The 16,946-nt window shown below is 53.6% G+C and overlaps 3 protein-coding genes across 3 annotated transcripts; 1 reads left to right on the plus strand and 2 right to left on the minus strand.

Annotated features, from left to right (window-relative positions):
• Positions 1-5,616: 5,616 nt before the first annotated feature.
• Positions 5,617-9,561, minus strand: RNASEH2A (ribonuclease H2 subunit A). The gene is made up of 8 exons (XM_082834946.1): positions 9,372-9,561; positions 9,083-9,154; positions 8,831-8,957; positions 8,650-8,737; positions 7,206-7,343; positions 7,013-7,100; positions 5,926-6,049; positions 5,617-5,817 (listed from the first exon to the last, which is right to left on the minus strand). The coding sequence occupies exons 1-8, from the start codon at positions 9,496-9,498 to the stop codon at positions 5,688-5,690; spliced, it is 894 nt and encodes a 297-aa protein (XP_082691072.1). The 5' UTR covers positions 9,499-9,561; the 3' UTR covers positions 5,617-5,687.
• A 1,109-nt stretch (positions 9,562-10,670) lies between these two features.
• THSD8 (thrombospondin type 1 domain containing 8) lies at positions 10,671-12,360 on the minus strand (the record flags this gene model as incomplete). Its single annotated transcript, XM_082834955.1, has 2 exons — positions 10,671-10,870; positions 12,210-12,360. The coding sequence occupies 2 exons, from the start codon at positions 12,358-12,360 to the stop codon at positions 10,671-10,673; spliced, it is 351 nt and encodes a 116-aa protein (XP_082691081.1).
• Positions 12,361-12,587: 227 nt separating this feature from the next.
• On the plus strand, positions 12,588-15,757 carry PRDX2 (peroxiredoxin 2). Its single transcript, XM_082834950.1, has 6 exons — positions 12,588-12,673; positions 13,143-13,247; positions 13,343-13,496; positions 14,110-14,232; positions 14,397-14,527; positions 15,449-15,757. Exons 2-6 carry the CDS (start codon positions 13,145-13,147, stop codon positions 15,532-15,534), a joined length of 597 nt encoding a protein of 198 aa, XP_082691076.1. The 5' UTR covers positions 12,588-12,673; positions 13,143-13,144; the 3' UTR covers positions 15,535-15,757.
• The last annotated feature ends 1,189 nt before the right edge of the window (positions 15,758-16,946 follow it).

Raw genomic sequence — 16,946 nt, forward strand, 5'->3', positions numbered from 1 at the left:
TAAGCCCATTACCAAGCCAATAATTGTGTCAAGGGGCGTGCTGTACTCTCACTGGCCTGATTTGGGTTATGCTTGTACCTAAACGTCCATGGTGGGGTGAGCTCCATCTGAACCACATGGACTGATGATGGTGGAGGGGTGTCCCCCCCTAAAGAAAGTCAGGTGATGAAACCAGGAGAAGGGGAAGGAGTGCTGGTCAGGGAGTCATGATATATTGACCACAGAGACTGGTGGTTCTGACCTTGACTCTGTAGTGTATCTACCTGGGTTCACATCCCAGTTCTACCGTTTACTCACTCTGTAACCTTGGGCATGTTGCCCAGCACTTATGAGCCTCAGTTTCTTCATGTGTAAAATGGGGATAATAATTGATCCTCTCGTAGGGTTATTGGGAGAATCGAATGAGTTTATGCAAGTTGTTATGGTTATGCATCACTGTGGAACAAACAACTCCAAACTTAGTGGTGTTAAACAACAATCATTATCTTTCATGGTTCTGGAGTTTCCCTGGGCTCAGCTGGATGACTATTGTTCAAGGTCTCTCATGCAGTTGCAGAGAGTGGCTGGGGCAGAGTCACACTCACGTATCTGGTGGTTGGTACTGGCTCTTGCCTTGAACCTCAGCTAGGGCTGTCAGCCAGAATTAACTACACGTGGCCAATCATAGCGGCTTGGGCTTCCTCATAACATGGCGTTTGGGTTCTAAAGGTACATGTCCCAAGAAAGAGAGCCAGGTGGAAGTTGTCTCACCTTTGACGACCTAGCCTTAGACGTCAAACTGTGCTGGAATTCCCTGGCTGTCCAGTGGTTAGGACTCGGCACTTTTCACTGCTGGGGCCCAGGTTCAACCCCTGCTCAGTAACCTAAGATCCTGCAAGCCAGGTGGTGAGGCCAAAACAAAAAGAAAAGGTCACACGGTGTCACCTCTGCTTTCTATTCACTAACGTAAGTCACTAAAGACAAAAGGGAGGTGCCCTAGACTCCACCTCCTAATGGGAAGGATGTCAAATACAATGCTTAGAAAGTGACTGGCACGTAATTAATTAACACTCAATAAATGCAGGCATCATCCATGATCACTGTTGTTGTTGATGATGTTTTATATGTACTGTTATTGTGACAAGGAGGATAAGCAGGTATTCAAGGAAGAGGAGTGAGGTAAGCCTTTGAAGGAGCTCCAGGTAGATGACCAGAACACAGGGAAGGGCGTTTCAAGCAGGCCTGAAGATTTCAGGTTCTGGGGAACTCCCAGCTGCTCAAAACGCCTGGAACAGAGCATGGGAGCTGGAGTCAGATCACAGAAGGACGTGAATGCCTTGCAAAGCACTTGGACCTGTTGATAAGGGGTATGAGAGCCATGGAAGGTTTAAGCAGGGGAAGGTTCATCAGACTGACACTCTTGCTTCCAAGCAGGTCTGGGGGAGGGTGAGACTGGAGGTGAGGGGCACCAGTAAGGACCTTGGGACGAGAACTGAAAGATGGGCAGAAGGGGATGAATGAGAGAGAGTCAGAGGAATAACCCACAAGGCTGTCCTGAGGAGAGTGGGAGTGATCATTTGAAACTTTCAAGAAGCAGGGGTTGTTTTCAACCTCATTTGAAATAAAACCCTGGGGATCTTTGGCAGGTTTGGTGTGGGACCCTGAACTTCACATTTCTTTCTATTTTTTTTTCTAGCCATATTTAATTATTAAATACAATTGTATTTATTTGTGACTGGCTTATACCTGCTTTGTGGGGTTTTTTTAAATTAATCTATTTATTTTATATTTATTTTTGGCTGTGTTGGATCTTCGTTTCTGTGTGAGGGCTTTCTCCAGCTGCAGCGAGTGGGGGCCACTCTTCATCGCGGTGCGCGGGCCTCTCACTGTCGTGGCTTCTCCCGTTGCGGAGCACAGGCTCCAGACGCGCAGGCTCAGTAGTTGTGGCTCACAGGCCCAGCCGCTCTGCGGCATGTGGGATCTTCCAAGACTGGGGCACGAACCCGTGTCCCCTGCATTGGCAGGAGGATTCTTAACCACTGCGCCACCAGGGAAGCCCCTCTTTCTCTTTTTTTTTTTGACTCACATATTCATTCTTTATTTTCCACCCAATTCCATCTGGTGATTCTCTTGGTTCTCTAACACGGTCTTTGGAAGATTGTCTCAGTTCCAAATAGCTGGACTCCACATTTTGTACTCCCTGGTGAGCTTGATGCTGCTGGTCTGGGAATCCCACTTTGAATAGCCAAGGATCCCTAGACTTTTGTTAGTAGAAATATTTGCGAGTTACAGCTTTAGGGTATCCACTCGTTTCTGCTTGTCACCAGATGGGAAGAAAGAGGCGAGCAGTTTCTCCTTATCTTTTTTTAAAAAATATTTATTTATTTATTTTTGGCTGCGTTGGGTCTTAGTTGCAGCATGCTGGATCTTTCGTTGTGGCACGCGGGATCTCTCGTTGCGGCGCATGGGCTCTTCATTGCGGTGCACGGGCTTTTCGTTGCAGTGCGCGGGCTCAGTAGTTGCTGCATGTGGACTGAGTTGCCCCCGGCATGTTGGATCTTAGTTCCCCAACCAGGGGTTGAACCAGTGTCGCCTGCATTGCAAGACTGATTCTTTTTTCTTTTAAATAAATTTATTTATTTATTTATTTTTGGTTGCATTTGGTCTTCATGGCTGCGCACAGGCTTTCTCTAGTTGCGGCAAATGCGGGCTACTCTGTTGTGGTGCGCAGGCTTCTCACTGCGGTGGCTTCTCGTGTTGTGGAGCACGGGCTCTAAGCACGAGGGCTTCAGTAGCTGTGGCTCACGGGCTCCAGAGCGCAGGCTCAGCAGTTGCGGCACACGGGCTTAGCTGCTCCGCGGCATGGGGGATCTCCCCGGACCAGGGATTGAATCGTGTCCCCTGCATTGGCAGGTGGATTCTTAACCATTGCGCCACCAGGAAAGTCCCTGAAAGGCTGATTCTTAATCACTGGACCACCAGGGAAGTCCCTCTCCTTATCTTACCAAGGCAAATTCTATCAGCAGTCAGAGGACCTATAATTTCAAGATGAACTGTAATTTTAATAATTCTGAGAGGGAAAGAGGCAAGTCTGAGATACTCTGCATATATGGCATAGGAAACGGCAGAATTACAAATGGAATCAGGTTCTGTAATGTTTTGCAACTATAGTGACAACCACAGGCAGAGGCGTGAATAGAAGATGGCTTTAGGGGGGAAAATGGGGTGGACATGGCTCCTCCCCAAGGTCTGCCCTCATCACCTCTGCTCTAGGGCCTTCTTGTAGCCAGGTACTCTCATCTCAGGGTCTCTGCACTTGCTGTTCCCACACCTTAGAACCCCTTTACCCTCCTGTTATCTGTTCCACCCCTCTCACCCTTCAGATCTCAGCCAGTCAGGTCCTCAGTCTCTATGAGCCCCCCCTGGAGCTGGCCTCCCCATACGCACTCCAGGGTCCCTCTGTCCTCAATGGGAGGTTTGGGACCCTTTCTGGCTGGTCAGCACGGGCTTCCCCATGTCCAGCACAGGACACGCAGAGTGCAGAGGTGCTCTCTCATGAACTGAATTGCACCCACTGCCGCCCCGCCCAATTCATATGTTGAAGCTCTAACCCCCAGTACCTCAGAATGTAACTATATTTAAAGATAAATCTTTAAAGAGGCAACTAAGGTAAAATGAGGTCCCATGAGTGGGTCCTAATCCAATGAGTGGAGTCCTTATAAGTAGCGATTAGGACACAGACACACACACAGGGATGTGATGACATGGGAAAAAGATGGCCATCTACAAGCCAAGGAGAGAGGCCTCAGAAGAAACCAACTCTGCTGATACGTTTATCTTGGACTCTCAGCCTCCAGAACTGTGAGAAAATGAATTTCTGTTGGTTAAGTGCCCCAGTCTATGATATTTCTTATGGCAGCCTTGGCTGTACACACTCCATAATACTCCCACCATGCCCTGGGTTTCTGTTATCAGAGCATTTATTACAAAGTGAAGAGCCATTCTCTCTTCCTTTCCATTAAAATCTCACTATTCTGGTGACTTCCCTGGTGGTCCAGTGGTTAGGACTCTGTGCTTCCACTGCAGGGGGCACGGGTTTCGATCCCTGGTTGGGGAACTAAGATCCCACATGCCGCATGGCGTGGCCGAAACAATTAATTAATTAAAAAAATCAATCTTACTGTTCAGGAGTATTCTGGTGGCCTAGTGGTTAGGATTCAGTGCTTTCACTGTTGTGGCCCAGATTCAGGGAACTGAGATCCTGTAAGACTTGTGCCCAAAAAATAAAAAAACAAAAAAAGTGAAATAAAATCCTACTGTTTACTGTTCAAGTCAAGGTTGTGGAGGGAGGGTCAACAGTGGGGAGGATGGGAGGATATGGAGTCTCTCCCAACCCCCAGGAACCAATTTTTGACTCTTTACCCCAGATATTCCATTCCCCTTGCCATGGATTACTTCAGGCATAGACATGTTCTACTTTCAGCTAGGAAGGGACAGGGTGGCTGCTTGGAGATGAGGACTTTGGAGGTTGGGATGTGATGTCTGGAGCTGTTGCAGCCATCTTGGTACGATAAGAGGTAAAAAAAAAACCCACCAAAATTGGCAAAACAGAAGATGGATTAAAAAAAGTGTCTTGGGGCTTCCCTGGTGGCACAGTGGTTGAGAGTCCACCTGCCGATGCAGAGGACACGGGTTCATGCCCCGGTCTGGGAAGATCCCACATGTCGCAGAGTGGCTAGGCCCGTGAGCCATGGCCGCTGAGCCTGTGCTCTGCAACCAGAGAGGCCACAACAGTGAGAGGCCCGCGTACTGCAAAAAAAAAAAAAAAGATGTTATCTGTATGTATGTTTGTAACATGCCAGGATATCTCCAGAGGACCTAGAAGGCACCTGCTATGGTCTGAATATTTGTGTCCCCCCCAAATTCATATGTTGAAATCCTAACCCCCCAAAGAAGATGGTGTTAGGAGGTGGGACCTTTGGGAGGTGATTAGGTCATGCGGGTGGAGCTCTCTCATGAGTGGGATTAGTGCCCTTATAAAAGGGACCCCACAGAGATTCCTCACCCCTTCCACCACGTGAGGACACGGCGAGATGGCAGTCTGTGACCTGGAAGAGGGCCCTCCCCCAAAGCTGACTGTGCTGGTACCCTGATCTTGGACTTCCAGCCTCCAGAACTGTGAAAAATAAATATACATTGTGTACAAGCTGCCCAGCCTGTGGTATTTCATTACAGCAGCCCACAAAGGACTGAGACACCCCAGTAAGCCCACCAGGGTGCTGCGGGGAGGATGGGAGGGAAGCTTCTCAGCATACTCCTTCTTAATTTTGCTTCAAATATACCATGCATTTAAAAAATCAAATCAGGGGCTTCCCTGGTGGTCCAGTGGTTAAGACTCCGCACTCCCAATGCAGGGGACCCGGGTTCCCTGGTCAGGGAATTAGATCCCGCATGCCGCAACTAAGATCCCAGTGCAGCCAAATAAATAAATAAATATTAAAAAAAACCCAAATCAAATCAATCAATCAATGTCCATCCTGTTTCAGTTCTAGAAGTCAACAACTCGGTCCAGATGCAGACAGAGCACACCTCCACCCTACCGCCACCCCAAAGCAGAACCTCCACACTTAGTTTTCCTTGAAGAATTTTAATCACAAACTGGGGGTGGGGTGGGTGTGGGAGCAGGTGAAGGGAGTACAGGCTGGCTGCTAGAGAATGGTGGCTGACTCCAGGCCCCGCTCCTGGAAGTACCGATGGGGGAGGCGGGGGCGGGGGCCTTCGCTGAAGTACGACTTGATCCTCCTAAGTCCCTCCTGATCCCCCGTCTGCGAGTCCTCCCTGTGGGAGAGAGACGGCGACACTGACTTCTGGGGGATCGGCCCTCTCAGGCAGCGCTGAGCCCTGGCTTCTCACCCTCCTTCCTCATAGCACCTCCAGGACACCTACCATGTAACGTCTTCTGCCTCCTTCTCCAGGATGCTCTGGGCTGTGCGCCAACTGAACCGGACAAACTGGGGGAAGCCGAACACAGGGTCCACGTGCTCCCTCAACCACGCTTTTGTCTTGGGATCTGGGGGAAGGGTAGGGTGGACAATGTGCTAGCCCTGAGCCCTGCCATAATGTCCCAGCTTCTCAGCTTGGCATCTGAGGCCCTACCACCTCTCAGTCCTCCTCTGGAGTACCTGAAGCACCGCCCACTGTCTGAGACATCTTCCTGCCTCAGGACCTTTGCACAAGCAGTTCCCCCCATCTCTTTGCCTGGCCAACAGTTGCTTATGGTGCAGTTTAAGGAGACTGCCCTTGAGACATCTCCCTTACCTCCCCAAGGACATGAGGCAGCAGCATTTGTGGACCATTGAGTTAATGCCCATCTCTCCCATGTAACCACGAACTCAGTGGGCACAAGGAGGTCCTTGTTTGTCTTGCTCATGGCTAAATCTTCAGGGCTTGGCCCTGCAGATCACATACCAGGTGTTCAGTAAGCAATGAACACTGCCCAAAGTGTCTTTGGCCTGGACCTGGTTTCCTCCCTTTGCCCTCACCTAAGTTCCAATCCCAGACTTGCTGTGTTACCCCACCCAACTGCCAAAGGGTTCCTTGAACCCAGCCACTGAATCTTTGCCTCTGCCCTTGTGTGTCTTTGGGAGAGTTGGAGGGGAGGGGCACGATCATTTCCACTTTACAAACAGGGAGACTGACCCTCCTAATGAAGAGAAAACAATGGATTCAAGCTGGGGCCACCGGACAGCACTGGACAGGAGCCAGTACCCCTCACTCTGCCCTTTGCCCCTTAACAAATGGACAGATGCCCATCGTGAGTCTCAGTCTCTCCAGAGAGAGAGCAGAGAGGGAGGGAGGGAGAAGGGAAGAGGGAGTCTGCCAGCTGGAATCCAACTTTGCCACATTTTGGCCATAAGCAAGTGGCCCCCCTGTCTGGGCCTCAGCCTCTTCTGCTGCAGAGTGGGGTGGTCAGAACAACTTAGAAAACCTCAGAAGCATGCCAAGCCTGCCTTTTTAGTTTATTGTCACTCACCATTGGGGTAGCCTGAGCCATAATCAGTGTCCAGGTCCTGCAGTTTTTCCACAAACTTCCAGTTCTTCACAGCCTGGTCTCGGGCCACCTGTGGGCAAGACAGGCACTTGGGAGCTCCCTCCCCATGAAGCAGCCATGCTTGCCTCCTGCCAGGGGGATGCTGGGAGCTGGCCATGGCCAGCAGGGGCCTAACCTTGGCACAGATACTGGCGGCACTGACCACGGGATAGAGGGCATCTGCCTTGGCCTTGACTGTCACCTCAACACCAGGAAAGCGCTGCTGCAGCCGCTCCTGGTATGTCTCTGGGGGCCCCACAGTGTCCACAAACACCTGCCGTGGTGACAGAAATGTATTCATTCAACAAACATCCAGAAAAACAACTGTGTAGATGATCCAACTTCACAGCCTTTGCACTTGATGTTCCCGCTGCCTGGAATACTCGTCTCTCAGCTCATGCCCAGGCTGCATCTTCCTCTCAGGGGTCTCAGCTCAAATATCACCCTCTAAAGAGGCTTTTCCTGATCACACTATATCCATTCTACATTTATTAAGCACCTACCTACTGCATGCCATGGGCTGCTCTATGTGTCGGGGACATAGCAGTAAACATGCCAGAGTAGACATCCTGGTGAGGGCCACAGACAAGAAACAGGATAAATAATAAAGAATAAGGGAGATCCAGAAGAGATTATAATTTTAAACAATTTGGGGGTGTTCAGGGAAGGTCACTCTGAGGTGGTGACATCTGAATAAAGGCCTGAAGGAAATGAGCCATAGGGAGATCTGGGAAAGAGTGTTCTAGTGCAAAGGCCCTGAGGTGGGACCATGTCAAGTACGCTGGACAGCAGTACGGGGACCACATGTCTAGAACAGAAATGAGGTCAGAAAAGTAACAAGAAAAGTAATCTCCAGAGCATTTATTATTCTCAAAAATCACCTTTACTATTTGCTTACCAGCTGCCCTTCCATCTCCTCTGATTTGGTCATGAACCCGAGGGCAGGCTCCTTGGCTGTCTGCTTCAGTACTGCATCGTCAGCTCCACATTCCAGCCCTGGACCTCAGCCACCTTCTCAGCAAGGCCTCCCTTGTTACATTCTCTATCTCAAGTGTATTTACCCTTGTGATTCTCTCAAAACGGTCTGTTCTTTGCCTTGCAAACTCGATGCAATGCCAACTTATAATTCTCTCTGGGGATTTAATCTCATTCTTCACTTGCCTGTAAACTTTCCTGATTTAATTCCCACTGTGTTCAGAAAATTAAACATCGAGATTTACATTTCAAAAACGTAAATGACTGTCTGCTGTGTGGGGAGCACATTGTAGGGGAGGGGGCTGGAAGAGGATGGGGCAGGTGTCCAGGAGGGGAGGGTGCCCTGGGCTAGGATACAGACTGCGGTCGGGGAGAACAGATGTGGGATTCGTTCTAGACACTGAGCCTTTAGAATATGGAAATAGATTAGATGGGGGTGAGGCTGGGGGCCCCACCATGGTCCTCAGTGGGGCACACATTTAAGGTAGGAAAAACAGTAGGACATCAACAGCAATAAAACACATTCCTGAATCATCCATCGCACTTCTATCCTATTTTATCCTGAGGTGATTAAATGGGGACAATCCAACCAACAGTTAGCTCACCTGGGCCACTTTCACACCTTGGTCCAACGCATACTGCATCAGCCCAGTAGCTGTATCATGAGACAGGGAGTTCAGGTTGTATTTGACCCTGTGGTGGTGGACAGAGCCCAGTCAACATCGTTCCAGCCACCCATCCCTTCCAGCCCATGATGGCTACCCCCCCGCCCCCGGGACCCCTCACCGCCCAAGCATGCTGGTAGAGATGAGGTTTGGAGACAGCACGTCCAGTGCCCAGCCCACAAAGTCTCCGTCCTCCTCCATTTTCGCAAAGAGCCTGTGCCGCTCGCTCTCCGACAAGGTCTTTGAGTCTGGGTGGAGGATTGGGAGAGAAGGGGAGGGGCTGGTTCCCCCAGTTCCTGCTCTCCTCCTCCAGCTTGCACCCGCCCCTGAACATGCCCAGGAACCGCCTCCCTAGATCTACCCCAGGGCTCACCTGCCACTTTCAGGGCCTCCAGATCTGCCAGGCGGGACAGGGGGCAATAGCAGATGGCGTAGACCATGGGGCCTGGGGAAGAGGGGGTCCAAACAGTGAGCCCGTGAAAGCCACCATCTCTATTCCATCATCACCGCTTTTTTTTTCGGTGCCATCACCAATGCCATCGCCATCACCACTATCACCACCACCACCCCCCCCCCGAGTGCGGTGCAATCCCAGCTCCTGTTCCAGTGCAACTTGCATCCACTTTATCACGCCCCTCCCCCACCCGGCCCTGGGGGCGCACCCAGCACCGGGCCCCGGCCCGCTTCATCGACGCCCAGGACGCAGGGCTCCTTGCGGCACACAGAAGGTACAGGCGAGTTCAGGCGACAGCGGCCCGTATTGTCTCTCTCCAGCTCGCTGAGATCCATGCCGCCGCAGCCGCCGCCACAAGCGGCAGGAACAAAGTCTGCAAAGAAAGGTCTCTGCGCGCTTTTTCCGCGGGCCCAGAGGCAGTGCTAGCTCTCGACCAATCGCCGCGCAAGACACGCCCCAAACGTTCCCGCCGCCGTTGTCGTTTGCGCAGCACACGCCGACGTCGCTGCCGTGCAGCTTCCTGGGAATTGTAGTTCCCGAGTCTGACAGCCGAGCTCTATGGTTGGGGAACTGGATAGGCGGGGTCGCTTTCCAAGCTCCGCCCGGGTGTCACTGGAGCTCCGCCCGCCGGGGCTGGAGGGAGGAGAGGGAAATAAAGGGGAAATTGAGGGGGGCCTTGAAGGATTCGACCCGGTCAGAGCCTAGAAGGTCAGATACCACTAGACTCCCAGAATACGGTGTCCGCATCACTGAGTTCCTGTCCCCCATCTGGTTTCAGGCTCTTTGTACTCGAGGTCCCTGCTACTCCACACAGTCTAAGCCCCCTGGACTAGGTATCCTGGCTCACGCTGGGCTCAAACCTTCGGACTTAGAGTCCCCCAGCTCTCTCTCTCCGTAGCTCACCGGGAGAGCCACCCCCCCGCCTCTCGCTTGCTTTCTACCCTCTCTCTCATCCGGGCTAAGTCTCTCCTACCCCCGAACCGAGATCCCAGACCTCTACAGACTCCGGCTAAGAGTCTCTGCCCACCACGCAGGCTCCTTTCCCCTCCATCCCCAATTCAGGGTTCATGCTCCCGCCCCGTCTCCCACCCTTCTCCCTCTTTCTCCCACGTCTTAGCGAGGAGCACGCCTCCCAGATTTGTCCACCACTCCAACGACATGTCTCTTTCTATTCCCTGCTCTCAACAGAGCTCACGCCCTCAGACTGTGGGTTTCTGTTCCTCATCAGGGTCCCAGTTCCTCCATCTGCGTTTTCCCCTCCCCGCCCCCACCACCTTTCTTCCTTTCTCCTCGGATATCAGCGGGGCTCCCATCTCCTGACTCAGCCCTCGCTTCCCACGCTGCAGTCAAGCCCCAGATTAGTGCTCCATTGTTCCCTCTTCGAGGCCCGCCTCGTACCCGCCCCCCACAGCCCTTCCTCTCTCCCCGCCCACCCTGGGAACCCGCGGCCCCGGATTTGCCCATCAGCCCCGGCCCCGCCTCCTCCGCGCCCGAGGCTCACCCGGGCTCAGGGCCTCCAGTCGCAGTCGTTCGGCTCGCAGGATGAACAATCTCGTTGCCGGCAGGGCCGCACCTGAACCAGATTCTCGCGGTCCATGAACACCGGGCCCGGCGCTGTGCCCACAACCTCGCGGCTGCGCTCCTGCTTGCCCAGGTCGCAGAAACAGCGCCACTTTCCCCACGGGCCAAGGGCAGAGTCTTCCAAGTCTAGGGATGGAGGGCCAGGTAGGAGGGAACCTTTCCCCCCGCACCCCCAGGGAGGGAGGAGGAAAAAGACACTAACAAATCACAACAGTTCGTATTTGCTCAGTTGTGCTTCTGTGCCAGGTACCCAGCCATAGATTATCTCTAATCTTACCGCTAGTCCCAGGTGGGGAAACTGAAACTTAGAGGGAACAAGCCACCCTTCCAAGCTCACACAACTGGTGAATGGCCCAGAGGGACTGCAAAATGACAGTTCCCACCTGTGCCTGCCTGTCCAGTTGGGAATGTGGTACCACACCCTTGGTGTCCACCATCTGAAGATGACTCCTCTCGTCAGGGGCATGATCTTGAGCCTGTCCAACTGGCACAGTGTCACCTGACCAGCAGGGTTGCCAGGTGGTAAATTAAATGACATAATTGTCATAACGAAGGTACTTAAAGCCCCTGGCGATGTGCTAGTACATAACACAAAAACAATTATTATGATCACTTTCAAAGCGGCTACAACGTTTATTAGACGCCCTTCACAACCCTTCTTTTACTGACTCTTCCCTACAGCCCTAGTTGACAGGTCTTAGCCCAAATCTGTGGCTCACAGAGTCCTGACACCTCATGCCCTCACCAAGCCTCTGCCAGACAACACTGGCCTCTTTCCAGTCCTCTGTCAGGCCGTTTGGCCTTGGCACTTGCTGTTCCAACTCCCTGTTGCACTCTTCCCCCTAAATCTTCGCATTTTGGGCTTTTCCTTGTCATTCCGGCTACATTGGTTACCTATCTTCAGCCGGGCCTTCTCTGACTTCAGAAGTTTACCTGCACCCTGCCTTTTCTATCTCCGCCTTTCCCAGCACTTATCCATGAGTTTATGGATATGTCTGCGTCGGTATTTATTGCCTGCTCACGTCCCCTCTCCCGGTGTAGGCTGCTTATAGACAGTCTCTATCTCAATATACAGATGAGAAAACTGAGCCTCAGAGAAAAGTAATCAGCCCGAGGGGCGCCGCCAGTGCATAGCTGGCAGAGATTTTTTTTTTTTTTTTTTTTTTGCGGTACGCGGGCCTCTCACTGTTGTGACCTCTCCCGTTGCGGAGCACAGGCTCCGGACGCGCAGGCTCAGCGGCCATGGCTCACGGGCCTAGCCGCTCCGCGGCATGTGGCATCTTCCCGGACCGGGGCACGAACCCGTGTCCCCTGCATCGGCAGGCGGACTCTCAACCACTGCGCCACCAGGGAAGCCCGTGGGCAGAGATTTGAGGTCCCTGAAGGAGGGTCTATTTGCAGCCAAATGGTGAAGTGGGGCAATGAAGCACCTTTCTGCACTATCACAGCCGCAGCCTGCAGTTACCTTTCTCCAGATGCTGCAGCCGCAGCTGCTCCCAGGTGTCCCCTTCTCCCTGCTCGCCGAAGTATTGGTAGTCGGGGGAAACCTGGGCAGGGGTTGCCAGCAGCAGGAGTATCAGAGGCAGCAACAGTAGTGTCAAACCGCTCCGGGCCATGCCGGACTCAACCGACCCCAGCTCGCTCCAAAGAGGAGCCCCGCGCATCACCCCCGCGGGCCGACGCAGTGGTTGGGGCCGGCGGCTGCGCGTCTCCCCCTGCCGCCCGCGGGCAAGTGGTCGCGGCCGGCTCCTCTTTCCCTCCCCTGCGCTTGCAGTGGACCCGACCGTTCCGCTCGTCCGCCCACCCCTCCGCGCTAGGCGTCATGGTTCGGGCCTAATATAAAAGGCTCCAAGGCCCAGGGCACACTTCGCCCTGCGAAAGCGAGTCTGTGCGTCTGCGAGTCTGTGCGTCCCGCCCTTTCCCACGCAGGTATGGACACCTGGAGTGCATCGAGCTGCGGGGAGTCCCCTTGGAGCAGCTTGGGCCCTATCCGGACCTCAGCGCTGGCCGCCTTTGTTTTCCGCCCGCCGTAGTGGCCGCCTTTGTCCTTGCGGGGAAAAACGAGGCCAGAGCCTTGGAGTACAGGCCGCATCCCCAGGCTCCCCGCCCCCAGCTCGCGGCATCTCCTCCTGGGGCGGTGGGCTTGCGCGACCGCGCTCAGGCCGACACGCTAACTGGGGGCCGGCCGGCAGCTGCCCGGCCGCTCTAGCTGTCCAGGGGGGCGGGTCTCCCAAAGTCTCAAGGCCGTGCCAACCTGGTCCCGGAGAAGGTGCGAGGCAGTGCTGCTGCCTCCGCCGCTCTGACTCAGTAACTGGGCCCGGTACGCAGCGTGACCTTGGGAAGCGAGGACAAAGGGTCGTCCAGGGCGCACTGACCGGGCGGGGGTCTCGGCTTTCAGTCATGACCTCCGGCTACGCGCACATCGGAAAGCCCGCCCCGGAATTCCAGGCCACCGCCGTGGTGGATGGCGCTTTCAAGGAGGTGAAGCTTTCAGACTACAAAGGTGAGGGCGGCCTGGAGGGGGCCCTGGTGGGGGCGGGCACAGGCATTAGAGGGACTGAGCCCTAACCCCTTGTCTATTCCCACCCCCTTCCCCAGGAAAATACTTGGTCCTCTTTTTCTACCCGCTGGACTTTACCTTTGTGTGCCCCACGGAGATCATCGCTTTCAGTGAGCGTGCCGAGGAGTTCCACAAGCTGGACTGCGATGTGCTGGGCGTCTCTGTGGACTCTCAGTTCACCCACCTGGCTTGGTATGACCAGTAGGGACCAGTAAGGAGGAAGGGTGCAGCTAAACCTACACCTCTATAGGGTCTGAGCTGTGTGTTCTCCTGGCCGGTGCTCAACCTCTGCGTCTCCCTTTCCCATCAAGAAAATAATGGAAATAGTGATTCCCAAGTCCTCAATGATGATGACAGTAATTAGCTTTTGGAAACTAGTTTCGTGGCGTAGAGAGTTAGCAGATGCTTTTTTTCACTTAGGGCAACACAGCCTCCCTCCTGTGAACTATTTCAGCAAGGTGGAAACTCCAGTTCAAGAGAGTGAAGGGCTGGGCCCAGTGACACAGAGCTAGAGAGAGGAGGATGGGGACTCTAAGGCAGGTTCTCTGCCTCAAGGTGCTGGAAACCACCAGCACATGTGAAGCCACTTTGCTAGAGTATTAGCTTAGTCTTCTCAGCTGTGAGAAGCAGCCCCAGCATGCACTTCAGGGTGGGGTGGGTGGCGCTCCCTGGGGTTTGCTCAAAAGCCCCTTATCTCTCCCCTCCAGCACCCCGTCTCCAGCCCTTATCACATGCAGGCCCAAAGGGTGAGGACCCTGCTGTGCCAGGCATCCTGAGGTCCCAGCCCTGTCTCCCCCACCCACAGGATCAACACCCCCCGGAAGGAGGGAGGCTTGGGCCCCCTGAACATCCCCCTGCTGGCTGATGTAACCAGAAGCTTGTCCCGTGATTATGGCGTGCTGAAGGAAGATGAGGGCATCGCCTACAGGTACTGTGGGACCCTCAGGAAGCCCCCATCCTCAGAGTGAGGGGATCGCCCTTGGGTGATGCCCTCCCTGCCCCCAGCCCTGTGGCTAGCAGGAAGACGGTGCTCCCTCCCTGGGTCCTGACAGTGGGAACTCTGGCTCCTCACTGTGAACTCTGCTATCTCAGGGGCCTCTTTATCATCGATGGCAAGGGTGTCCTTCGCCAGATCACCATCAATGATTTGCCTGTGGGGCGCTCCGTGGATGAGGCTCTGCGGCTGGTCCAGGCCTTCCAGTACACAGATGAGCATGGGGAAGGTGAGCCGAAACCCACATTCACATGTGTTCACACATGGGTACATATGCAGCCCCTCTGTCATGCACACATACATTCACTGCCCGCCCTGTCGCTTGTGTGGGGTGGTTGTGAGGGCCCCAAAGAAGATTTAACTCAGGGCCTTGTCTGCAGGAAGTTTCTAGTCTGGTGGGAGAGATACCCCAATATAAGGGTGGGGAGCTGGGGAGGTAATAGAAATCTGTAGAAGGTATTTGAGAAGGCCTGTGCCAAGGCAGGCTTGAATGTTAGTTGGATCAGAGTATCTTCTCATGTGAAGGCCACAGCCTGACCACAGGCCCTCAAAGTCCACTGGGGCTGGCTAAGTCCAGCCTGACCACAGGCCCTCAAAGTCCACCAGCCGCCTAAGAGAGAAAGATGCGATTAAAGGAGCCAGAAAGAAATTAAAATGTCAGCCAGGGAATTCCCTGGCGGTCCAGTGGTTAGGACTCTTGCCTTTTACTGCTGAGGGCTCGAGTTTCCCCTGGTCAGGGAAACTAAGATCCCACAAGCCACACGGTGCGGCCAAAAACTACATAATAAAATAGGTACTTCCCTGGTGGTCCGTTGGTTAGGACTCTGCGCTTCTACTGCAGGGGACACGGGCTCAATCCCTGGTCGGGGAACTAAGATCCCACGTGCCACATGGTGTGGCCAAAAATAAACAAATAAATAAAATAAAATGTCAGTCAGAAAATCCTGCAGCTGGGCTTGGAGGGCTCCTCTTACCATGTGGCTTGCAGTGGACCCGACCGTTCAGGCATGGTCTTAGGCCTAGACCACTTGGCTCCAGGCTTTTTCTTCTGCAACTCATGCTCTTGCTTTGCCTCTTTTTGTCCCCTCACTACTGCTCTACCTTGAATATGGCACTCTGGCCTCATATGTGCACCCCTGTTTTTCCACAGTCTGTCCCGCTGGCTGGATGCCAGGCAGTGACACAATCAAGCCCAACGTGGACGACAGCAAGGAATATTTCTCCAAACACAACTAGGCTGGCAGAGGGGTGGCAAGCTTGGGCTCTTGGCCCCCATCTGTGCCCCCACCTGGGTGCCCCGTACTGACCCAGGAAAGGCCCCTTCAGACTCTACAGTCCATGACCCCAGAGGGCTAGGCCAAGGCTTTCTCAAGGTACCAGCTGAGAGCTGGTGAACGGTGACCCCCTCCTTGGAGCCCACATAGCTGAGAACAGGCCTAGAGGCGACTAATAAAGTATTAGGGACAGATGTAAGTCTGTGTTGGTGTGATTTGTCCTGGCGTGGTACCACTCCCCACCCCCTTCTCCAGACTGTGGCCTGAGAAACTGACATTGTAGTTACCGATCTCCACCACAAGGTGGCAGTCTTGCATCATGCTCACTGCTTACTCTCCTCCCTCTTTCTCCTTGGCCTGAAGACGGGTGGAGGGGCCGGGGGCGATGGTGCTGTTGGCCCCTTGCAGGGAGCAAGTCCCAGGCTGCCTTACAACCTGAAACCTGGCCATGCAGAGCAGCGCCCACACCTAAACAGCAGCCAGCCTGGGTTCAAATGCCGCTTAAGCTGTGATCTTCCCTGGGTCTCGTCAACAGCAAAATGGGAATAAAGACAAACCTACATTTCACCATTTCACGTTAAAAGAGATGAAGTACGTGAAGCTCAGGGCTCTTTTAATGGTTATTAGGACCAAGTTCCTGGGGCTGGAAGAAGGTGGGAACCCAATCCTGAGCATAGAACCAAGAGAGGGAGCTTGAGGTAGAGGCACAGTCCCTGCTGCAAGTTCTACACCACCCCAGGTTGGAAGGGCTGTGCCTCTGCCCCTGAAGTGGAAGGATGAGGGTTAGGCTGGGAGGCAGGTGTTAGGAGGAAGACAGTGTTTGAAGGAGCTCAGTTTGATGCTGTGCATGTTCAGGCAAGTGGCTTTGCCCCTCTGAGCCCCCATTTCCTTCCACAGAACAGGACTGACAAGCTCATTTAATCCACAGACCCATTATTACTGCTATCCAGCCTAACGCCCTCCAAGGGCGCCCATCTCAGCCTTGGGATTTTATCTACACTCCTCCCCAAGGCCCTGTGTGGTCTTCCCTGACCTCATCTCCCAACTCCTGGTTCACTCCACTGCAGCACACAGCCTTCTTGCTGTTCTTTAACAGGCTGATCTTGTTCTGGCCACAGGAGCTTTGCATGTGCTGTTCCCTCTGCCAGAACGCTGTTACTCAGGATTTTCTCAGGGCTCAGCTTCAAAGTTGCTGAAAAATCGCCTCATTAAAGTTCTATGTTCCCAATCCATTCTCCAAAGCAGCTAACCTCCCCAGCCCCATCACTACCACTTTGACCATTTTTTTTTCTTCCTAGCACTTACCACCATCTCCGAATCACGTTTGCTTGTTTATTGTCTGTCGGCCCTGGTCCCGTCTGTGACTCCTGGGCC

The sequence above is a fragment of the Leucopleurus acutus genome, assembly GCF_964270905.1.
Source record: "Leucopleurus acutus genome assembly, chromosome: 3".
Lineage (NCBI taxonomy): Eukaryota > Metazoa > Chordata > Mammalia > Artiodactyla > Delphinidae > Leucopleurus > Leucopleurus acutus.

Excerpts from the sequence above, each read along its gene's own strand:
- PRDX2 (XM_082834950.1), top strand. The coding sequence starts at position 13,145 with ATGACCTCCGGCTACGCGCACATCGGAAAGCCCGCCCCGGAATTCCAG. Across the intron at positions 13,497-14,109 it reads CAGTTCACCCACCTGGCTTG|GATCAACACCCCCCGGAAGG; the intron begins GTATGACCAGTA and ends CCCCACCCACAG. Across the intron at positions 14,528-15,448 it reads CACAGATGAGCATGGGGAAG|TCTGTCCCGCTGGCTGGATG; the intron begins GTGAGCCGAAAC and ends GTTTTTCCACAG.
- RNASEH2A (XM_082834946.1), bottom strand. The coding sequence starts at position 9,498 with ATGGATCTCAGCGAGCTGGAGAGAGACAATACGGGCCGCTGTCGCCTG. Across the intron at positions 7,101-7,205 it reads CCGCCAGTATCTGTGCCAAG|GTGGCCCGAGACCAGGCTGT; the intron begins GTTAGGCCCCTG and ends TCTTGCCCACAG. Across the intron at positions 5,818-5,925 it reads GAGGCAGAAGACGTTACATG|GGAGGACTCGCAGACGGGGG; the intron begins GTAGGTGTCCTG and ends TCTCTCCCACAG.